General features: G+C 43.0%; 2 protein-coding genes across 3 annotated transcripts; one reads left to right on the top strand and one right to left on the bottom strand.

Annotated features, from left to right (window-relative positions):
- The first annotated feature begins 1,788 nt into the window (after positions 1–1,788).
- Positions 1,789–8,191, top strand: ccnd3 (cyclin D3). The gene is made up of 7 exons (XM_021609873.2): positions 1,789–1,918; positions 2,038–2,141; positions 2,401–3,444; positions 4,048–4,263; positions 6,107–6,266; positions 7,058–7,200; positions 7,505–8,191. Exons 3-7 carry the CDS (start codon positions 3,205–3,207, stop codon positions 7,664–7,666), a joined length of 921 nt encoding a protein of 306 aa, XP_021465548.2. The 5' UTR covers positions 1,789–1,918; positions 2,038–2,141; positions 2,401–3,204; the 3' UTR covers positions 7,667–8,191.
- A 230-nt stretch (positions 8,192–8,421) lies between these two features.
- Positions 8,422–23,955, bottom strand: nuak2 (NUAK family, SNF1-like kinase, 2). Of its 2 annotated transcripts, XM_036983633.1 has the most exons (7): positions 23,776–23,955; positions 23,440–23,659; positions 14,217–14,337; positions 13,650–13,801; positions 12,185–12,250; positions 11,664–11,916; positions 8,422–11,521 (listed from the first exon to the last, which is right to left on the bottom strand). In XM_036983633.1, exons 2-7 carry the CDS (start codon positions 23,440–23,442, stop codon positions 10,461–10,463), a joined length of 1,656 nt encoding a protein of 551 aa, XP_036839528.1. In that variant the 5' UTR covers positions 23,443–23,659; positions 23,776–23,955; the 3' UTR covers positions 8,422–10,460. The 2 variants fall into 2 exon arrangements, with proteins under 2 accessions (XP_036839528.1, XP_021465547.1); XM_021609872.2 differs by having other exon boundaries at positions 23,440–23,950.
- Positions 23,956–24,854: the final 899 nt, after the last annotated feature.

The raw sequence follows: 24,854 nt of genomic DNA, 5'->3' as shown, positions 1-24,854 counted from the left end.
AAGCCGGATTTGGATACAAAAAGATTTCCCAAGTTTTATACATACCAAGGAGCACTGTGCAAGCGATGATATTGAAATGGAAGGAGTATCAGACCACTGCAAATCTACTAAGACCTGGCCGTCCCTCTAAACTTTCAGCTCATACAAGGAGAAGACTGATCATTGATGCAGCCAAGAGGCCCATGATCACTCTGGATGAACTGCAGAGATCTACAGCTGAGGTGGGAGACTCTGTCCATAGGACAACAATCAGTCGTATATTGCACAAATCTGGCCTTTATGGAAGAGTGGTAAGAAGAAAGCCATTTCTTAAAGATATCCATAAAAAGTGTTGTTTAAAGTTTGCCACAAGCCACCTGGGAGACACACCAAACATGTGGAAGAAGGTGCTCTGGTCAGATGAAACCAAAATTGAACTTTTTGGCAACAATGCAAGACGTTATGTTTGGCGTAAAAGCAACACAGCCCATCACCCTGAACACTCCATCCCCACTGTCAAACATGGTTGTGGCAGCATCATGGTTTGGGCCTGCTTTTCTTCAGCAGGGACAGGGAAGATGGTTAAAATTGATGTGAAGATGGATGGAGCCAAATACAGGACCATTCTGGAAGAAAACCTGATGGAGTCTGCAAAAGACCTGAGACTGGGACGGAGATTTGTCTTCCAACAAGACAATGATCCAAAACATAAAGCAAAATCTACAATGGAATGGTTCAAAAATAAACATATCCAGGTGTTAGAATGGCCAAGTCAAAGTCCAGACCTGAATCCAATCGAGAATCTGTGGAAAAAACTGAAAACTGCTGTTCACAAATGCTCTCCATCCAACCTCACTGAGCTCGAGCTGCAAGGAGGAATGGGAAAAAATGTCAGTCTCTCGATGTGCAAAACTGATAGAGACATACCCCAAGCAACTTACAGCTGTAATCGCAGCAAAAGGTGGCGCTACAAAGTATTAACTTAAGGGGGCTGAATAATTTTGCACACCCAATTTTTCAGTTTTTGATTTGTTAAAAAAGTTTGAAATATCCAATAAATGTCGTTCCACTTCATGATTGTGTCCCACTTGTTGTTGATTCTTCACAAAAAAATACAGTTTTATATCTTTACGTTTGAAGCCTGAAATGTGGCAAAAGGTCGCAAAGTTCAAGGGGGCCGAATACTTTCGCAAGGCACTGTATAAATATAGGACAAAATACACATCACAACAAGAGAGACAACACAACACTACATCAAGAGAGACCTAAGACTACAACATAGCAAGGCAGCAACACATGACAACAACATGGTAGCACCACAACATGGTAGCAGCACAAAACATGGTCCAAACAATATTTGGCACAGACAACAGCCGCAATGTCAAGAAGGTAAAGACAACAATACATCATCATGCAAAGCAGCCAATTTGAAGGAGCGAATGGCCCAACGGTTCTACAACATGGTGCTACTGCCAAGGATACGAGAGGACATTGCAGAGTATAAAATTTAAAAAACTTGCACATGGCCCTGAAGAATGCTTTTTTCAAGCCAGGGGCATGGTTCAAAGGTGAGACAAATCAAGAGCCTGTATCAAAGGGGAGAGATATAGTCAGGTAGATCATCTGAAAACGTGGTTGATAATCAGATGTAAAGTTTCCAGGATGTAATAATGTGGAATGAAAGTAATTAAGATAATATACATTTTGCTGTCAGGCATTCAACATTTGTGGACTTCTCTATCTGTATACTGGATTTAGTTCTGTGTGCGTTTTACAGTCACTGCCACTAGGTGGCAGTATTGTTTAATCAGATCATAAACTCGACCAGATTTATTTTGGTTCCTCAGTAAAGAAAGCAAGGATTTGAGTGGTCAGAAAAGCTATGATGCTAACCAATAAACTAAAACATTTTTACCTTAGGTTGAGTGTTTATCTCAAGGTAAATAACAATGATCATCTATGATCTATTTAACATGTTCAACTAACGACTAACTCTAAACAGCATGTTTCATGTGTCACTGGATGTGTGTTCACACATTGGCTCGCTTTCTCACTCAGGCAATCCTGATCCCGAGCTGTGAATTTCCAACATGCACTCTCAGAGAGGCTATCATCATTGGCAGCATATTCACAAAGTGCTCAATCCCTGTAGTGCATTCCGGGTAAGAGACACACTTTTACCTGAGTTATGTGTGCAATTTTGTATGATCTACGATGCCCTAACGTAATTGCTCGGCTTGCCGTTCTGGTTAGGGACTTAGTGTTTAACCTGGCGTGGCAGTTTGACTATCGCTGATTATGTAAATGGTAATTAATGTGAATGTATGGTACAGTATTGAAGGTAGTAGAACTGCAGGGTTTGCCACCACTTGTCCTCTGGAAATAATGCAGGAAACAAATTATTATTATTCTTTTTTGCAGTGCTGCCATGCTCAAACTGGCAGCGATTGAGTACAATGGATCATCTTCCTGCGACTCTTACTGGACAAGAAATACGCCCTGCCCTTCCGTGTTCTGGATGCCCTGGTCGGCCACTTCCTGTTCTTCCGCAGTGGCACCAAAGTCTGCTCACCATGGCGCAGCACTACAAGGCCGACCAGGCCTCGGAACATTGGGATGCTCTGCTGGAGCTGCTCAAATTGCAGACACCCCCCAGATTTCTGCAGAGATCCGTCGGGAGCTGCAGAACTCGGTCCCGTGATCTGGAATCCGCCATGCCTTTCCAAAAACATTTCGACATGTTTTTTTTTAAATAAATTGTTTGGCTTTTTAAAAAGTAAAATGTCTTAAGTTGTATTGCTACCATCCACAAAAAAGGCCAGAATCCCCCCCTGACTGGTACCCTGGCCTGGCCTTCCAGATGACTCCAAGGTGTGACAGCTCGAGCTGCGTTTGAAATTCCCATGGTGCTAGGGGGCATAGCGTTTCGCATCTAGCTAGAACTCGTAGCTGCATCTCGCTTCTACACGTTAGATTTCACATATATAACATTAGCGAATTAAAGTCATGTGAATGAGAGGAAAGGAACCCGACCTGCTATTTGACGACAAATGACATTCTGAATTTTCAGAAAATCCAGAACATTTCTGCTCTGTTAGCTAGCTATAATAGCTGATACGGAGGTAGAGGTAGAAAACTTCGCTAACGCCAATTAACGTATTGTGTTTGTTAGCTAAGCTAGCTAACTGAGAGAGACCCTACTAAAGTTGTCTAAACAACCCTCTAATGGAGTTGTTGTGTCACGAGGATGGACGATTCCAAGCCGCCTCAGAAAGCACCACCGAATATATGAATTCCGCTGCTCTTCGGGCCAGCTCTGACCCGACCCTGACACGGGACCGTCGAGCATTGCAGAACCTTCTGTCACTGGAAAAGACCAGTCGGGCCTCACCATCATACTTCGGCACGATTCAGACAGACATTCAGCCATATATGCGGAGAATATTGGCAGTATGGATGCTACAGGTAATGTATGACAAAATATCCAAAGTGAAAGACATTCAGGTCACGGTTAGTGTTGATTTTGATACGTTTCTGCTGTCAAATCGGATGTAATTCTTTAATTGACCATCGTCATCCAATATTAACGTTAATTGTCTCAGTTTGCTTTCTTATGGAGCTAATGCACTCATCAGCCTGCATTGCACCCGAAAGTAAGAGGGACTCGCTTGGACTGATTGGGTAAAATACCAGGGGCGCAACTTTCACTGGGAACGGGGGACATGTCGCCCCCACATTCTGAAATTGCATTTTTGTCCCCCCCAGTTTTATCATTGCAATGTGATACAAAACAAGGCAACGGTGTGCTTTAGGACCATGTGGACAATTCTGCGTGGTCTGATAGGCTGTTTGGAGAGTGTATCCGACTGGATAAAAAAATCCAAAATATCGAGGTCCCCCCCCACTTCTAAAACCAAAGTTGCTCCCCTGTAAAATACTATCGCCAAACGAGAGAGACATGGAGGACAGGAGTACAAGAAAACATGCATGTGTATAGAAACAAATCTATCCCTGAAACCAATAAAGTCCTTACTTAACATTGTTTAACAAACTTCTTTCTTCCAACAGGTTTGCGAGGAGCAGAAGTGTGAGGAAGAGGTGTTTCCTTTGGCCATCCACTATCTGGACCGTTACATGAGTTGCTTCCCTGTTCAAAGGTCCAACCTGCAGCTTTTAGGTGCTGTTTGCATGTTCCTGGCCTCAAAACTGCGTGAGACAGTACCCCTGAGTGCCAGCAAGCTCTGCATCTACACTGACAATGCCATTACAGTGTCAGAGCTCCTGGTAAACACAAGATCTGTTTACAAGTTCCATGTGCTTTCGCCATAAGCATAATAAAATGGCTGATAAATTTAATGAGCTTTGACTCATCAATAAGTGTGTTATTCCTTCATAATAGCAGGTTGAATGCACTTTCAGTTCTCTGTTCTGCTTTTGTCAGTGGGAGCCTATTTTATGTTATTGTAATAGCCTACACAGTGGGGCAAAAAAGTATTTAGTCAGCCACCAATTGTGCAAGTTCTCCCACTTAAAAAGATGAGGCCTGTAATTTTCAGAGGTACACTTCAACTATGACAGACAAAATGAGAAGAAAAAAATCCAGAAAATCACATTGTAGGATTTTTTATGAATTTATTTGCAAATTATGGTGGAAAAATAAGGATTTGGTCAATAACAAAAGTTTATCTCAATACTTTGTTATATACCCTTTGTTGGAAATGACAGAGGTCAAATGTTTTCTGTAAGTCTTCACAAGGTTTTCACACACTGTTGCTGGTATTTTGGCCCATTCCTCCATGCAATATCTCCTCTAGAGCAGTGATGTTTTGGGGCTGTTGCTGGGCAACACAGACTTTCAACTCCCTCCAAAGATTTTCTATGGGGTTGAGATCTGGGGACTGGCTAGGCCACTCCAGGACCTTGAAATTGTTCTTACGAAGCCACTCCTTCGTTGCCCGGGCGGTGTGTTTGGGATCATTGTCATGCTGAAAGACCCAGCCACGTTTTATCTTCAATGCCCTTGCTGATGGAAGGAGGTTTTCACTCAAAATCTCACGATGTATAGCTCCATTCATTCTTTCCTTCCTTTACACGGATCAGTCGTCCTGGTCCCTTTGCAGAAAAACAGCCCCAAAGCATGATGTTTCCACCCCCATGCTTCACAGTAGGTATGGTGTTCTTTGGATGCAACTCAGGTATTCTTTGTCCTCCAAACACAACGAGTTGAGTTTTTACCAAAAAGTTATATTTTGGTTTCATCTGACCATATGACATTCTCCCAATCTTCTTCTGGATCATCCAAACTTCAGACGGGCCTGGACATGTACAGGCTTAAGCAGGGGGACACGTCTGGCACTGCAGGATTTGAGACCCTGCCAGCGTAGTGTGTTAATGATGGTAGGCTTTGTTACTTTGGTCCCAGCTCTCTGCAGGTCATTCACTAGGTGTGGTTCTGGGATTTTTGCTCACCGTTCTTGTGATCATTTTGACCCCACGGGGTGAGATCTTGCGCGGAGCCCCAGATCGAGGGAGATTATCAGTGGTCTTGTATGTCTTCCATTTCCTAATAATTGTTCCCACAGTTGATTTCTTCAAACCAAGCTGCTTACCTATTGCAGATTCAGTCTTCCCAGCCTGGTGCAGGTCTACAATTTTGTTTCTGGTGTCCTTTGACAGCTATTTGGTCTTTGCCATAGTGGAGTTTGGAGTGTGACTGTTTGAGGTTGTGGACAGGTGTCTTTTATGCTGATAACAAGTTCAAACAGGTGCCATTAATACAGGTAACGAGTGGAGGACAGAGGAGCCTCTTAAAGGAGAAGTTACAGGTCTGTGAGAGCCAGAAATCTTGCTTGTTTGTAGGTGACCAAAATACTTATTTCCACCATAATTTGCAAATAAATTCATTAAAAATCCTACAATGTGATTTTCTGGATTTTCTTTCACATTTTGTCCATCATAATTGAAGTGTACTTATGATAAATTACAGGCCTCTCTCATCTTTTTAAGTGGGAAAACTTGCACACTTGGTGGCTGATTAAATATTTTTTGCCCCACTGTATGTATTTATGTTATGCAGCAGTTGAAGCTTATGCGGATTTAATGTATTGTGTGTGTGTCTGTTTTGCAGCAGTGGGAACTTGTGGTGGTGGCAGGGTTAGAGTGGGACCTGGCTTCTGTGTTACCCTCTGACTTCCTGGAGCAAATTCTTCATGGCATACCCATAATCCCTCACAACCTCCATGCCTTGCGCAGGCATGTCCACTCCTACATTGCACTGGCAGCCACAGGTAGAGGCAGGCATTGGGTAACTCATGGTGATGTGTGACTGTTGCTTCTAGTAATGCAGAAACATTTAGGCCTACAAGTCAAGTATCATAGAAAAACAAACATCACTTTGTTATTCTATGTGCGTGTTATTCTATGTGCGTGGCACTTCTTTGATTAATGATGATAATAGCTTGTGTTTCAAGAAATCAAGTGGCTCTGTGTGAGGCAAACAAAGGGCACACAGCAGCCATAACTTTGATTACGATGTGTCAGCGGTTCATTTGGGGGTGGGGGTGAGTTTGTGTAATCCTGTATTGTGCGGTGTGAAAGACCCATGCCCGTCCATTCAACGGCCTGATTTCCCACAAATCTCCCACGAGGTTGCCCGAGGCAACCAGTCACTGGGATACAGTCATGGTCATTTTGAATAGGCTGTTTTATTGTATCTGGATTTGGACCATTCCGGACTTTGAAACTTATTCTATGAGGTATGGGTGAAAGGATTGCCTGAGATTGATTCATTGTCTCGTCTTTAAGCACTTCCTATTGTCTGTCTGTCAGGGCGGGTCTATAATCGCAGCATTCCTCTACTCCTATGGCATCCTGCCTCAGCGATCAATGATGTCTGCTCCAAACCACTAACTCACAATTGTTAAGAAATTGTTTTCTGTTGCACATCTGGTATTACGTTCCTTGTCCACAAAGTGGGTCTGACAATTGCTCTGTCATCTAAACAGATTAGGATAACAGACTTGTCAAACCTATAGGTATTACATTTCCGCTGATCTCTTGTTTATCTCCCTGCTTTTAGAGTTTAAGTTCTCTGTGTTCCTGCCTTCCACTATTGCCTGTGCCAGTGTGGGCGCTGCCATTCGCAGACTGAAGCTCCTGGAAGGAGCTCTATCCAATGATTCACTTATGCAGTTGCTAGCTAACATCTTGGCCATTGATCTGGTGAGGCGAATATTTAACTAGAAACCTGCTGCTCCTTTTAACCTTGTCTGCTTCCTCTTCAAGCAAATGCCTGTATTTTTCTTGTTTGTCTGACTCCTCCTTGTTTGTCTGGCTCCTCCTACTCTACAAGGTGCAGAAAAAAAGGCCTCCTTTATTTAAAGAAGCAAGCAAACTGGTTTTTAAACTAATAGTACAAATGTCATTGTTTTCTCTGGGCCTTGGTTGGTGAGGACTGGAGTTTGATGTTTCAGATTTTCATTTCACCAATCTTAAACTCTTTCTTTACTGCTCTGTCCCCAAACAGGAGTCTCTCTGCTGCTGCTCTGACCAGTTGGAGGGTGTGCTGGAGCTCAGCCTGCCCCCCTGCCCCCAGACACCAGGGGCTTGCTGTTCAGGGACGCCTGGCCCAGAGTTCAGCTACACCCCCACTGACATCCAGGACGTACACCTGTCACCACTGGGCTAGAGATGACACCAAGCAGACAATCACTTAACAATGACTGGAGCTTATTTATACCATAATGAGGCAGGTGTCTTAACTACCCCGTAAGACTATTTTTGGCAGTCACTAAAACAAATGTATGTGGTAAGAAAAGACATGTCTTATAAGCATTACTGTGTTCACACATGATGGATTGTGGAGATCTTTTTGATGTCAAGGTTTTTTTCTGTTTACATTACATTTCAGTGTATTTGAGTTCTTTGTCGTTGCTATGCTGTTGCTGCTAAGGTTATTTTAAGGACGTTTTAAAACTTAAGTTACTGTCGCTAGCTTCAGGGAACACAGTTTCTCACTGCTCTCTGAAGTTACCACGGAGGGGTATATTTTTAACTGAAACATGCTATTTGTGATATTGCCAGAAGTATTACTGAATTTCCATTTCAATGTTTGCACTGTGTGAGTTTGCTGAGTGGTGTTCTGTGAATACATTATGAATTATTATTAAAAAAATGATGCTTTTCATGGAGTTGTATTAAATACCCCTTCTGATATCTCTCGCATCCTGCGAACAGTCACTCACTCAGGACGGTTACAATACACCTCTATATCTTGGCTAATGCCAGCAGAATTTGATAAGCACAAGCAATGCCATGCATTGTTTCCTGGTATCAGCGTTTTACCATAATCAGCCTACTAAATCAATAGTAAAGCCACAACTACCATAAATGTCACAAACGAGTTCAAAGACAATAAAGGAATCATTCATATGGGTACAGTTAATTTCATTTTTTTTTTAATGATTTACTTGGCCAAGTCGACAACAGATAAGCCAGGCACTTTGGCAAACATGGATCATGTCCAACTCATGAAAAACAAATTGCTTACATTTACCTGTATTTATTAACATGGCAACATATTATGGTTGAGTTGGCTAACAAGACGGGCCTGGATAGGTCACTTAATGGAACTGTATGAACATTTTGTAGTTCCTGTATAATACTGAGGGGGGGAAAAAATAATCACCTGAATCTGTTTGAGCATCAAAGTGTGAATATCTTTGTGTTTTAACCTCCTTTGTTGATCGCTCTTGTATACTACTAAAAATAGTTCTATTTCCCTTTATCCCTACAGTGTTAAATATAAAATCAACCTATTAATAACCAACAATAAGAAATCACCACATTCCAGTCATTGAACAGCAACTTGATGTTGTAGCCCCTTGTGCAAAGCTCTGTGTGCAGTTTGTTCCACATTCAAGTGAACCCTGAAACATTTTATATAATTATCAGATTTCAATAGTCTGAGCAGCTCCTAGGCACAATTTTTCATAGTATTAATCATGTTTAGGTGTTAAAACAGAATAAATTGAATCGATCCTAGTCATAATCATGAAATGCCCAGAGGGCACATCAAAGTTGCAAATACCAGTCTTTGGCCACATGCTGTTACTGGGAAACCGAAACGCACCTTTAGACCCGTCCTTGTAAATTCATTAACTCATAAAAATGTCACATATCGGTCTGAACTAGTTCTTCAGTTCACTCTGGGGAAGTTACACATTAACTAGTTACCACACATGCTAAAGATCATGGTTTAATTCCAGAGAACAACTGGAATACTGCTACAATACTTAACCCGCCAAAAGACTGAGGAACATTTACTGTAAACCCCCGTTTTCATCTGAAATGCACTGTACACAGAGTAAACTTAGGCTGAATAGAATAGTAGCAGGTTAGACAAGTTCGTGCTAGTGTGCCTCAGGGCTTAAAGGGGCAATCTGCAGTTTGAACAATAAAGCGGTAACCCGGTAAACAGCTGAGGGGTGGGGCTGGAGAAATGTAACCACTCAAAATGTACAGAGCTATGTATAAAGGGACTGACCATCCATGATTTCAAGATTAGTTTCAGTTTACATTTACATTGTTTAAAACAAAAGGAGTATAACAAGCTCATATTTTGGGTTCTGATGGGGTACGACAGTTGAACTAAGCTGATGAGGCATCTATAAGTTATATTCATCATTCATTTAAATGTTTAATAATGGATGTACCAACTGCAGATTGCCCCTTTAATGGATGTCATTATTACCATTACTTATTATTGTGAGTCATCTTTCCATGTGTAAATCAATTCCAGTTCTAAAAGTTTAACCATAACAGTCAGTAGTAGACTCTGTAGGCCCAGATGAATCTGTCTTATTAACATGGTGATTGGACAGAGAAAAAAATAGTGCTCTACATGTTTTCACATTTTAGCTTTGGTATTAAACTGTCAATTCCCTCAAACCCTGAACAAAAATGCTACATTTTGAAATCAAAATCCAAAAGTCAACATTGAAAACCCCCCAAAGTCAATTGGAACTTGGTCCAGACAAAATGTCACAATTAACAGCTACCAATATTTTTGAAAAACACTGTTTTTCTGACTAAACATTTAGTCCCTGAAAGAAAATATTGTATTGAAGTCTGGATATCCCTGGCAAAGAAACAAAAAAATGGGAATAACTCAAACCTCTGATCTAGTTAACTAATTGAAAGGCATTTATTTTACAATGTTTGTCTAAACTAGCAATAAGTCTGATATGAGCCTAGATTCTTTCTCCCTTTGCTAGAATCTGTTTTTGGTAAAGTTCTTATAGTACTGCATCAAAACAATGTCACATCACGAGTGGCTACTGTAGCTTCGCACTTCTCCTATACCACTTTGGCTATCAAGTCACACATTACCACAAATGTGTTCAGCTATCAGCCAACTTTAAACAACTGCCTCAGTCCTTTGAGAATGCTGTATTATACTGTCCTGGGACACTTGCTGGTCCTCAGCTGGCTGCAGCTCCTCCGATCACCATGGCATGCTTGTAGGCTTCTGTCACGTTCTCACAGTCTGTGATGGAGAAAGCGCTGTCAGCCACCCCAGACTGGTAACAGGCCATGTCCCAGGGTCCTCTCTGCCTCAGCAGGTCTTGCCCAAGCCCCTCTTCTCGGATGTCCAGGAGGTTGTCAGCAGACACGCAGCCCCTCATGGTGCCCTTGGCTGGGCGTTCGCTGGGTGCCTCTGGCCCCACGCGGTCAGGCAGATCCAGCTGGTCAAAGGACTCCGAGGAGAGGATGCTGTCCTCGCTGATTGCCCCGCTGGGTCGTGCTCTCGTGCCCCCCCTTGGCAGGGAGGCCGCCAGCTGGTCCAGAGACCCAAACTCCTGCAGTAGGCCTGAAGAGAACTTACCATGGCGCTTCAGGATTCCCTTTCGGTGGGGCGGTGCTGAGGGGCAGAGCTGGGCCTGGGGTGTCTGGGCAGAGTCACTGCTGTCTGGGGAGGAAGAGTAGTAGCCAGACTCTCGCTCGGCTGGTTTCTTCAAGATGCCTTTGCGGGGCAGTGATGCAACAGGCAGGGGCTGGGCCGGGGTGGAGAGTTCATAGTCCCTCACTGGTTCCTCCATCACTGAGGTTGTAGCCTCGCTGAGGGCCTTCTGCTTCAGGCTACCTCGTCTCTTCAGTATGCCCTTGGAGGGCCGAGCGGTGGCCCCATCATTCATGGTCTGGGACACGTTGTTCTCCTTGCGTGACCTCCGTAGGGACCGCTGACGCACCACATCCCCTCCACCGCTCCCGTGGGACCGCAGCAGACAGCGCACCTTGGAGCTGTTCTCCAGTAAGGGCCGGGAGTTTCGACGCAGCCAACTGGCAATGCTGGCAAGGCCTCCAGGCTGCTGTGTGGATGCAGTGGTCTTCTCACTTGGTTGTAGCAATGTCGCATTCTCACCCTCGGCCAGTAGGGGTTTCTGGTAACCCCAGTTGAGCCACCAGTGTCCAGCGATCTCCTCTATGGTAGCTCTGCGCTCAGGATTTACCATTAGCATCCAACGAATCAGCCCACAGGCATCTGAGACAGGGAGGAAGAACATACAGCAGTATTTACAACTGATATATCTTATTGTAGCCCAGCAGAGATGTAACTAAAACACACACACACACACCACTACATGGCAGAACTACATCCCAGTTAGGAGAGGCAATACTCTCACCTGAAGGGTTGGTGGGTTTGCGGTAGTTTCCAGTGCTAATCTGTTGGACCAGGTTCTTGTAGTTTTGCCCATCGAAAGGCATGGCACCATGGACCAGGGTGTAGAGCAGAACACCCAGCGACCAGGTGTCCACCTCGGGCCCTTTGTACGGCCGCCCGTTAACGATCTCTGGAGAAGCATACAGAGGGCTGCCACAAAACGTCTGCAGGTACTCATCACCACGGTACAGGTTGGACAGCCCAAAGTCAGCAATCTGGAACAACAATCAAATAGAAGTTTGCCATTAGATACAATCACTATTCAATGAACACTAGGAACTACAAACAAGTGAAAGTAGAGAGAACCAAATTGGAGTGGATGGCGGGAATCATTTTCCACCAATATGTGAGTTGTTCATGAGTAAATTCTCCAAGCAACATTGCAGTGTGAACTGTGCAGGTATGAGAGTGACCTACGTGTGAATGCCTCAGGTGCGCACATGATAAAGATTGTAGATTGTCACAGTAGCCCTTTGTCCATACCTTAATATTGCCCTTTCCATCTAGTAAAATGTTCTCCAGCTTCAAGTCCCGATGTACTATCCCATTCTGTGTGATGGGAAGAAGATAAACTATTAAGGTCTTCATGTTGACACAGCTGACACCTAAGATGGCAGATATGAGTCTTTGCTATTTGCCCACAATGTGTTGAAAAAATAAAAAAAAATTTAAAAAAGAGTGAAGCCCTCAACATTTGGGTCAGAACAGAGGTTGTTCCAACAGAAGATTGTTCTGGAATGTCAGCTATGCTCCATTGTCCTCCACTCTACAGGGGGGCATGCCTCTGACAGGCGTGGAGCAAGAGCTTAAATTTAGTTCAACTTCAAGAAATGCAGGTCAAACTATTTGTCTTGCAACTCCTGTTACAATCACTCAAAAATGGGCTAAAATTTTAACTATGCGGAATTTCCATTTTAATTTGATGTATGTTTTCTTCACCTCAAAGCAACAAGAGCCAGTGAACATAGAATAATGCTTTTAGTAACTGTAAAAGGGTTCAGAACATACTACTTATTGATTTGATATACATTTGTTTCTAAATGTACTGTACATCAAATTGATAATACAAAATAGTTGACTTAATGAGGGACCACATTCTATTGGACCAACAATATTCTACCACGAAACAACCAGCCTAAGAGCAATTTCATACAGTTCAAACAGCAATAAAGTACCTCAAATATTGACATGTCTGACAAAAGACAAACAGAATAGACAGCTGGATAGCAGAGAGAGAGCCTTTACCGGCCCATTTCCTCCACTTTGTCAACTCAGGTCGGTTTTATATGGTACTAAACTCTTCCTACCTCACAGAGAACAGGCCTAAGTGGTTCTTACTGTAATGTACAGAAAAACAGTATACTATCACACCAAGTACTCTAAAGACAGTGATTGTTTGCAACACTACTTTGGGCCTTGGGGGAGTAACGAGTAGATTTGTGTGTGCATGTGTGTTCACAGAGCCTGTCTGTTCCCTCGCATCCTCATTAGAGAGAGACAGAGAGAGGGTGTGTATGTGTGTGATTGTGTTGAGACGAATGGCCTTTGGCCCTGACGCTGGCTCGCCATAAACCTAACGGTTCATTTCACCCTACAGAGCTGGCTGACGGTGAATGATGCCCATTATGTAACTGCCAGGGTGGCTTTGCCAGCACTCTAGGGAGGAGGCTGATGAGTGGGCAGGCTAGTGGGGTTCCCTGCCTACTTACTGTCCCTGTGTGCCCAGTCACAAATATGCCCATGAGGTACAGCATGTTGTGGGCACTGATGGAGATTTAACAGTGGTCTGTTCTTTGTTTCAGCTGATTTAAGAAAAACAAGATGGCTGTAATTATATATGAGACCACTCTATTGGTAAATACAAAACAAGTGTACAGAGATGTAGGCTAATCTCAGAACCAAATCTCATACTCTGTCAAGACAGACTAATAGAGATGCAATGCCTTACCCTGTGGCAGTAGTGTACAGCTGACACGATTTGTCTGAAGAAGTGTCTGGCCTCGCGTTCTGAGATCCTCTGCTTTTCAGAGATGTAGTCGTAAAGGTCACCTCGGCTAGCATACTCCATCACAATCACAATCTTGTCCTTGTTCTCGAACACTGCGAGGCCACACACAGGAAAACAGTCAAACAAAAGGTACACGGCAACATAGGCGGGATGGGTTGTTACAGGGAAAACACGTCAGTGGTGATGGGGAATTGTGAAGCTCGAATGGCACTGCAGCGGGTTATGTAACCAATAACGGCTCAATGTCAAATAAAGTCTTCCGTGACCAGACTCTGCTCCACAGAGTTCAGTGTGAAACATCTTATTCAGGTGTCACGTTTCATCACATATGCAATTTGATCACATCTCATTGTTTTGTTCCCGATAAGTTTTAGTACTGTATCTGTGCGTGACTATTGTAAAATCAACAGGGCTGACCTGGGTCTCAATGTGACTTCCCTGTCTAAATAAAAGGGCAAATTAAATAAAAAAATACCTCATTGGGATTTGAGACACAGACGTATGTACCTTCATATATGGTGATGATGTAGGGGTGATTGAGTGAGGACATGATCTCAATCTCTCTGCGAATGTGCACTAGGTCCTGCTCATCCTGGATCTTCTCCTTTCTGATGGACTTAATGGCAACCTGGGTAAACGTAAAGAGAAGAACAATAAAATAAGGCTTTGTGAAAGGTATGCATTAGAACAAACTGTGTTTACTTTAAATTGCACACGTCAAACTCATTCCACAGAGGGCGTAGTGTCTGCAGGGTTTCGCTCCTCCCACATTTTATTGGTCCGATACACATATTTAGCAGATGTTATTGCAGGTGTAGCAAAATGCTTTTGCTCCTATCTCCAACAGTGCAGTAATATCGAACAATACACTCAAATCTAAAAAGTAAAGCACTGGAATTAAGAACATTAAGAATTAAGGTCACTGTTTAGTAAGGAACTCCCCCTCCCCTGGTTGTCTTGGTCTTAGTTGAAAGGAAAAAAAACTTAAACCAGCAGACACCAGGCCAGGGTTTTCAACTGGCGGCCCACGAGACGGATTTCCCCCCCAAGTTTTCTGAGCAAAATTGTATTATTGCTGGACATAAAAGGCTGTACATTTGGGTTCTCTCAGAAATCTTTTCCCAAGTATTCCCACAAATAACAGACACATGATCGTATACAAATGTAAGCGAGATTTGAAATTATTGTTTTAGTCAAACGTGTTTGGCCTTCTTGCAGTCAATTTGCAATCCAAATGACTTGAAATAAAAAATAAAATAAAAACTGGGTGGTTAGAGCCCTGAATGCTGATTGTCTGATATCCGTGGTATACGGTCTGATATACCATGGCTATGAAAAAAACAATTATTTGTATTGCTCTAATTACACTGGTAACCCACTTATAATAGTAATAAGGCACCTCAGGGGTTTGTGGTATTTGGTCAATATACCATGTCTTAGGGTTGTGTCATGCATCAGATCAGGGACTTATTACCTCGACCATCCGCTCGGAAAAAAAGTTATAAATAACAAAATCCTCCCACGTCTAAATCTAGTTGAGGATCCCTGCACTAGACCCTCCATGGAATGAGTTTGGCACGCCTGATATAAAGCATCCACCATCACTGACAGGTTAAACATGAATCAGTTTATTCTCAAAGACGATCAATATACTAAATGTTGTAGCAAGTCCTGCCAAGGGAATGTCACAGAAACCAAACAGCACAATATAAAGACAGTTAATCAAGTAGATGTTAAAATCAAAGTCAGAAGTTTATATACACTTAACTTGTTTTTCAACCACTCAAAAAATGTCTTGAAAACAAAATATAGTTTTGGCAAGCCGGTCAGGACATCTACTTTGTGCATGACACAAGTCATTTTTCCAACAATTGTTTGCAGACAGATTATTTCACTATCACAATTCCAGTAGGTCAAAAGTTCACATACACTAAGTTGACTGTGCCTTTAAACAGCTTGGACAATTCCAGAAAATGATGTCCTGGCTTTAGAAGCTTCTGATTGACTCAAATTATGTCAATTAGCCTATTGGAGGTGTACCTGTGGATCTATTTCAAGGCCTAACTTCCCAGTAAAATTAGTTCTATAATCGACATAACCTGAAAGGCCGCTCAGCAAGGAAGAAGCCACTGCTCCAAAACCACCATAAAAAGCCAGACTACGGTTTGCAACTGCACATGGGGACAAAGATCATACTTTTTGGAGAAATGTCCTTTAGTCTGATGAAACAAAAATAGTACTGTTTGGCCATAATGACCATCGTTATATTTGGAAGAAAAAGGGGAATGCTTGCAAGCTGAAGAACACCATCCCAACCATGAAGCACGGGGGTGGCAACATCATGCTGTGGGGGTGCTTTGCTGCAGGAGGGACTGGTGCACTTCACAAAATAGATGGCATCATGAGGCATGAAAAGTATGTGGATATATTGAAGCAAAATCTCAAGACATCAGTCAGGAAGTTCAAGCTTGGTCGCAAATGGGTCTTCCAAATGGACAAGACCCCAAGCATACTTCCAAAGTTGTGGCAAAATGGCTAAAGGACAATCAAGTCAAGGTATTGGAGTGGCCATCACAAAGCCCTGACCTCAATCCTATAGACAATTTGTGGGCAAACCTGAAAAAGCATGTGCAAGCAAGGAGGCCTAGAAACCTGACTCCGTTACACCAGCTCTGTCAGAAACATTTGATTCAAGTTAAACAATTTATGCTGCCAAATACTAATTGAGTGCATGTAAACTTCTGACCCACTGGGAATGTGATGAAATAAATAAACTCTACTATTATTCTGATGTTTCACCTTCTTAAAATAAATTGGTGATCCAAACTGACCTAAGACTATTTTTACTAGGATTAAATGTCAGGAATTGTGAAAAACTGAGTTTAAATGTATTTGGCTAAGGTGTATGTAAACTTCTGACTTCAACTGTATGTGCAGATGAGGATGTGCAAGTTAAAATGCTGGTGGCAAAAGAGCAGAAAAACAAAAACAAATATGGGGATGAGGTAGGTAGTTGGTTGGATGGGCTATTTACAGGTGCAGCGATCGGTAAACTGCTCTGACAGCCGATGCTTGAAGTTAGTGAGGGAGATAAAAGTCTCCAGCTTTAGTGATTTTTGCAATTTCCAGTCATTGGCAGCAGAGAACTGGAAGGAAAGGCGACCAAAGGAAGTGTTGGCTTTGGGGATGACCAGTGAAATATACCCGCTGGAGCGCGTGCTACGGGTGGGTGTTGCTATGGTGACCAGTGAGCTGAGATAAGGCGGGGCATTACCTAGCAAAGACTTACAGATGACCTGGAGGAACTGGGTTTGGCGACGAATATGTAGCGAGGACCAGCCAACGAGAGCATACAGGTCACAATGGTGGGTAGTAAATGGGGCTTTGGTGACAAAACGGATGGCACTGTGATAGCAGATTGGATGCAGTCTGAGTAGAGTGTTGGGGGTTATTTTGTAAATGACATTGCCAAAGTCAAGGATTGGTAGGATAGTCAGTTTTACGAGGGTGTTTGGCAGCATGACTGAAGGAGGCTTTCTTGCAAAATGGGAAGCCGATTCTAGATTTAATTCTGGATTGGAGATGTTTGATGCGAGTCTGGACGAGAGTTTACAGTTTAACCAGACACCTAGCTATTTATAGTTATATTCTAAGTCAGAACTGTCGAGAGTAGTGATGCTAGGCGGGCGGGTAGCGATCGGTTGAAGAGCATGCATTTAGTTTTACTAGCATTTAAGAGCAGTTGGAGGCTTGTTGAGGATTGTTAACACAGTGTCCAAAGAAGGGCCAGAAGTATACAGAATGGTGTCGTCTGCGTAGAGGTGGATCAGATAGTCACCCGCAGCAAGAGCGACATCATTGATATATGCAGAGAAAAGAGGAGGATGTCTTCACCTGTAACGCACAGTGTTAAGAATGCCTGCAATGACAACAAGCTCAGGCCGATGATACTGTGACACACCGCCCTAGACCATGGGACCCTCCACCCCCAAATCGATCCCGCTCCAGAGTACACGCCTCGGTGTAACGCTCATTCTTTCGACGATAAACATGAATCCGACCATCACCCCTGGTGAGACATAACCGCAACTTGTCAGTGAAGAGCACTTTTTGCCAGTCCTGTCTGGTCCAGCGACGGTCCCATAGGAGACATTGTTGCCGGTGATGTCTGGTGAGGACCTGCCTTACAACAGGCCCACAGTCCAGCCTCTCTCAGCCTATTGCAGACAGTCTGAGCACTGATGGAGGGATTGTGTGTTCCTGGTGTAGGTCGGGCAGTACTTGTTGCCATCCTGTACCTGTCCTGCAGGTGTGATGTTCGGATGTACCGATCCTGTGCAGGTGTTGTTTCACGTGGTCTGCCACTGCGAGGACAATCAGCTGTCCGTCCTGTAGCGCTGTCTTAGGCGTCTCACAGTACGGACATGGCAAGTTATTGCCCTGGCCACATCTGCAGTCCTCATGCCTCCTTGCAGCATGCCTAAGGCACGTTCACACAGATGAGCAGGGACCCTGGGCATCTTTCTTTTGGTGTTTTTCAGAGTCAGTAGAAAGGCCTCTTTAGTGTCCTAAGTGTTCATAACTGTGACCTTAATTGCCTACCGTCTGTAAGCTGTTAGTGTCTTAATTACCGTTCCACAGGTACATGTTCATTAATTGTTTATGGTTCATTGAACAAGCATGGGAAACAGTTTTTAAACCCTTTACAATGAGGATCTGTGAAGTTATTTGGATTTTTACAAATTATCTTTGAAAGACAGGGTCCTGAAAAAGGGACGTTTCTTTCTTTGCCGAGTTTACAAAGAAAATACCAAACTAAAACAAAGTGAGTAATTGTTTGTTTTTTTAAAAACCTAATCAAGTGTGTTAGGCAACATGTAGCCTGGGGAAGAGGTTAGGCAACATGTAGATTAGAAACAATTTATTCAAATGAAAGGAGCAATCAGAAACGTAGTTTAGAAAGTGTTAACTGAAAACACCATAGTGCTACTGTGACAGGGCAGTAGAAGGAGGGACAGTGTACTGGCTGCTGTGATGAAATGCATTGTCTCGTATGACGTCAGTGAGGCCCACAGAATTAGATCATTTGAATAGAAGTGACAGAGTTTAAATGCACACATGCATCAGGGTGTGACTAAATGTCAGCATATCTGTGTGTATATGGTTGCCTGTGTGAAACATGCGTGTTGAGATGCTATCTGTGATTGGTGCTAATGTTTACCTATATGCCTTTTATATTGTTGTATGTATAATAGATTGCACTCTATCCATGTGTACATGAAGGAGTGTGCATGCGTCTTAGCCCATGTGATGCAGGCTTGTTTAGATGTATGGGATTCCACACCAACTCAGAGTGCGTAAAAGTATATCAAAAGGAGAGAAGAGGGGGTGATGAGGGGCAGCCGATGGTTAGAGAATGTGGTCTTCTTCAGCCCTTCACATTCACCCTAATAAAGACCACAGAAACACTCCTTGACAGGAGGAGGAATACCAGACAAGACCTTCACACTCACAGCCTCTTCCTATGAGTCATAGTCTGGATACGTCTTCTCCTATCAATGTTACTTACCTCAGGATGAATCCTGAGGTTGTTGTGTCTTGACTGGATTCATGGCCAAACTAATGCTCAAGTCACACTGAGCCAGTGTTAACGTCATGTTAGTGTGTTATTCCTCAACACAGGTGGAGTATAGCCACCAAATACTGGCTCTGTAAAACACTGTGGCGAGGACCAATTGTATTTAATTTATGTAACTAGGGAAGTCAGTTTAAGAACAAATTCTTATTTACAATGAAGGCCTACCCCTGAAGATGAAGCTCCTTTGATTATGTAATATGAAACATACAGGATTTCACAAAGGGATAGGAGCAGCAGAACACAATGATAAGAGACTGTAGTTCAAAATGATGCCCTCCATTGTATGAAAAGGTCACTCCCAGCATTGAGTTATACATCGCTGTGCCATTAGACTGGAAGAGATGGAACAAGCCGTGTGTGATGATACAGCCAGCCCAGCCAGGTATGCAGACACGACACTTATCTTCCAAGTCTATACAGAAGTTTTGGGAGGGGAATTCCAATCGTCACTTTCTTCAATTTTCTCAGGATGTTTCCCCAACCTTTAACAGCACACTGCTTGGAAAGGGCCCAACCCCAGCTGATTTAGCATGGACTTTCATGGACAAATAAACCAAACTTATTTTTAGACACCTCAGCACATGCATGTTTTGAAGGTCAGCATAGAATGTTCAACTGTTGTTTTCTCCCTGCTTCTATCTCAAAATATAATGAGTGATATACTGCATCTTTGTGCTTGTGCATGTCCACAGTCAAGAAGGGTGTGAGCATCTGTCTGTTACCGTGGAATTGCCCTAAAGGGAAATATATACATTTCCTTACAGAACAATCCTTTACTATGACCACATCAAAGGAAACCCCAAAATAAAAACCCCTCGTGTTCTTTCCTACAAATTGTGTTTCCTGCTTCCTTAAATGGTAAATGATGAATAGTGTAATGAAATGTGAAACTGAATATTGATGTTTAACATCTCCGTTACTGGTCAGGATGCAGGGTTGCAGTCCATTAATCTCTCCGAGACAAATAAATTAACTTTCTTTAGCTAAGACTATTGCCCTCCTCTCTCCCCCTCTAACCCCCCTCCTTCTGATCAATATGACAGAAGTCCAAGGTTACACCATAGAGGCATCGTGTTATGACCCAATGTTGCCTAGTTTTGGCTACAAAACTGCTGCAACTGTTCACCGAGGTTAATACTGACAAATATATTATTTGTTTTGAACATACAAATTACATACTGAATGTTTGATGTTTGTCAGCAAACAAATTGTGAATAATCACAAGTAAATGTTGTTGTTTTTTAAACCTCATTCTCCCATCCCCCTCTCTTTTTCCCCCTAGGCTACAGGACAGGAATGCACCTCAGCCAGGTGGGAATTTACCCAGCTGTCCCTCCTTCATACCTGAGAGGTAGGCCTAGATTAGAGAGCCATTTTAGGATGACCAACTACCACCCCATCAGGAGACACCAAAACTCCAGTGTCCTTTCCAAGGACAAATCTGGGTTACAGATTACACCTCGGTGTCACATTTTACACATAATAAATACCATGAGGACAGGATTATGTGGGACTTGAAAAGTGTTGAGATTTTGGGACATGGACTTCCACTTTGCTAACTCACATGTCAGTAAACTACAAGGTAGTGGTTGTTATCCACCCAACTCCTGCATTTCAAATCCCCTGCATTAAATGTATGTAACTGCCCCAGTCAAGTCTAAAGATGATTTTGATGGATCACTAAATTGTATTTGGAGGTGGGTTGCCCTTGACACAGGAACATGTTACGCACATTTCAGTCTTGTGCTTGATTAGATGAGAACTACACTTTTAATGCCCTGTTTGAAACTTCAATAACAATGTGTTTTTCCAGTATGGCTCTCAATTGTCAGTACTGGTCATTCATAGTCATTGGCATCTATTGCCAAGTAGTCGGTCATTATAACTCATTCTTGTATACAACGTACCCAAGAGGTGAATGAGCTCAGACTGTTTGGAGATGTTCTTTAGGACAGATAAGAAGTGCACATACATTGTTATGGTCTGGATATGTGGGAGGTATATTGGACTGTACTGAACCATCCCAGAGCATGTCCTGTTGTCTTAACCGTTGAACTCTTACTCAAACATACATTTGTCTAAATCTTTACTCAACACATTCCAAAACTGAGGGTAAATAGAAAGTGGCGTGCCTTCCCAGAAACCTCTGATACCAGTGTCAAATTGCCAACTGTCTGCCCACAGAGCTATTCACTGCCAGGCAGGCATTGCAGAATAGGCTACAGGCCAGTTTGGTGCCTCTTTGTTCTGACATGTTGGGTGCTCAATAGCCTGGACATGTTTAGTCTAAGTAGATCCAACCAAACAAGGGTAGGTCACAGTGTGGAAAAGATCACAGAATTAATCTATTGCCGATTTTGTAGCCTACCGGTTTATAAAGTCTCATCAAAACATGTTGGCTGCACACAGATAATGGTATGGGTGAAATAACACAGGCCTATAAACACCAGCAGGCGAACACCCACTTTTAGGAGTTTCTACAGTGTAAAGGCGATATGGGTGTGCTAATGGAAAGACCTGTTTTTGTTTTTAAAAGGAAAGTCTATTCAAGCTCCTGGTGAACCACTCACAGGGTGTCATTGTTTTGTGTCATTGTAGTTTGAGTGAGTCATGACAGAACATACACAATTACGTGTGCTTGCTTCAGTCTCCTCTGTTCAACACAACAATTTGGTCTGACATGGCATCAGATACACTATATACGCAGAAGTATGTGGACATCCCTTTAAATGAGTGGATTCTGCGATTTCAGCCACACCAGTTGCTGACAGGTGTATAAAATGGGGCACACAGCCATACAATCTCCATAGACAAACATTGGCAGTAGAATGGCCTTACTGAAGAGCTCAGTGACTTTCAATGTGGCACCGTCATAGGATGCCACCTTTCCAACAAGTCAATTTGTAAAATTTCTGCCCTGGTCAACTGTAAGTGATGTTATTGTGAAGTGGAAATGTCAAGGAGCAACCACTCAACTGCGAAGTGATAGGCCACACAAGCTCACAGAACGGGACCTCCGAGTGCTGAAGAGTGTATTGCGTAAAAATGGTCTGTCCTCAGTTGCAACACTCACTACCAAGTTCGAAATTGCCTCTTGAAGCAACGTCAGCACAAGAACTGTTAGTCTGGAGCTTCATGAAATGGGTTTCCATGGCCAAGCAGCCACACACAAGCCTAAGATCACCATGAACAATGTCAAGCGTCGGCTAGAGTGATGTGAAGCTTGCCGCCATTGGACTCTGGAGTAGTGGAAAAGCGTTCTCTGGAGTGATGAATCACGCTTCACCATCTGGCAGCCCGACGGACATACCTTGGTTTGGTGGATGCCAGGAGAACGCTACCTGCCCCAATGCATAGTGCCAACTGTAAAGTTTGGTGCAGAAGGAATAATGCTCTGGGGCTGTTTTTCATAGTTCTGGCTAGGCCCCTTAGTTCCAGTAAAGGGAAATCTTAATGCTACAGCATACAATGACATTCTAGAAGATTCTGTGCTACCAACTTTGTGGCAACAGTTTGGGGAAGGCCTTTTCTTGTTTCAGCATGACAATGCCCCCGTGCACAAAGCGAGGTCCATACAGAAATGGTTAGTCGAGATCGGTGTGGAAGAACTTGACTGGCCTGCACAGAGCCCTGACCTCAACCCCATCGAACACCTTGGGATGAATTGGAACGCTGAATGCAAGCCAGGCCTACTCTTCCAACATCAGTGCCCGACCTCACTAATGCTCTTGAAGCTGAATGGAAGCAAGTCCCAGCAGCAATGTTCCAACATCTAGTGGAAAGCCTTCCCAGAAGAGTCAATGTTATTATATCAGCAAAGGGGGGGACCAACTCCATTTTAATGCCTATGATTTTGTAATGAGATGTTCGAGGAGCAGGTGTCTACATACTTTTGGTTTTGTAGTTTATCGCATAATGTACAAATACTACAACAGTCTACATAATTAAGCCAACAAAGTAGGCCAACAGATGAATTAAAGGCCTAAACCTTAAACATTCTATGAAACTGTAATGAAAAATCATTAAATATTTTTAAAAAAAGGCTACTCATTACACATTTGAAAATGAGAATAAGCATTAAAAAAACCTTACCATTCTACCGGATCTCTCGATTGCTTTCTTCACTTTTCCGTAAGTCCCTTTTCCAAGAGTTTCAAGAAATTCATACCGATGCTTCAGATTGTGTTTATGATGATGTCTCTTCACCGCTTGCCTTTTCACGGATGCCTCGGAGACCGATTTTCTAACAAGCGAGTGGCCATGACCAGGTGACTGTTGTCCATTGTCGGATAAAGTTGATGATCGCCCACCACTGTTGAAATCGTTAGGATCCATTATAGATTGCAACCACTTTTTATTTCTCCTACAGTTGAATGACTAGACTATACAAATATAACACATTTAAAACATGTAGTTTGTTGTATATACTCTTCCTCAGGTAGCCTTCCTTGTTTCCTGTGTTGGTTTCATGAAGTCGATGAAGGTGACCACTCCTCCTATTTGAATATCCAATAAACAGGCATCGTTGCCCATTTGCTGTTGTTTTTACCAGGAGGCGTGTGAGCTTCATGATGCTTTCCAGACAACGGGGAACTTGGAAATAACCGAGGTCAAGTCATGACTTCGGTGATCTTCAGTTCGGAACGTAAGAGCTCAAGTTCTCGACTTGTAATTTCAAGTTGAATGACCGTTCAAACAAATTTCCCCATCTCGGGGGCACATTTTTTTTCCGAGTCCCCATTTGTCTTGAACACACTGAAGTCAGAGAATTCCGAGTTCCCTGGCGCCTTGAACAAGGCATCATTGTGGGCGGAGTTCGGATAATATGTTCAAAACACCTGGGAACTCGGTACTGGGAAATCGGAATTATCAGACTTCCGACTTCAGTGTATTCAAGACAACTGGGAACTCAGAAAAAAACGAGCTCAGACTGGGAAAAATCTACTTGAACGGTCATCCAACTCGGAATTCCAACTCGAGAACTCTGGCCTCAATCTAGACCTGAAGATCACTGACGTCATGATTTGACCTCGTATTTTTCCGAGTTCCCAGTTGTTTTGAACTGGGAACTCAAAAAAACAACCAGATCAAATCATGAAGTCAGTGAGCTTCAGGTCGGAGCTGTAGAAAGATGCCCAGGTTTCCGACTTGGAATTGCGAGTTGGATGACCGTTCAAAACGATTTTCCCATTCGGAGCTTGTTTTTTACAAGTTCCCAGTTGTTTTGAACGCACTGAAGTTGTAAGTCGGAGATTTCTCAGTACCCAGTTGTTCTTGAACTCGGAATTATTTCGTTTTCTGCCAGTGCAAAACACTGAACCAACAGTCACAAAATGTCAGGCAAGCTAAATCAGGTGCATCTCTTCCTCACAAAGAAAATGTTCCTACATTTAGTTTCACAAGTTCTTATCTGTTCTCTTCAACATTGCCATCTGTTTGCCAGGCTATGTGCATGGATTAGAGTCGGTAGTGAAAAAAGTACTCAATTGTCATACTTGAGTAAAAGT

The sequence above is a fragment of the Oncorhynchus mykiss genome, chromosome 7 (genome assembly GCF_013265735.2).
Source record: "Oncorhynchus mykiss isolate Arlee chromosome 7, USDA_OmykA_1.1, whole genome shotgun sequence".
Taxonomy (NCBI): domain Eukaryota; kingdom Metazoa; phylum Chordata; class Actinopteri; order Salmoniformes; family Salmonidae; genus Oncorhynchus; species Oncorhynchus mykiss.
This window is presented reverse-complemented; position numbering and strand designations above follow the sequence as displayed.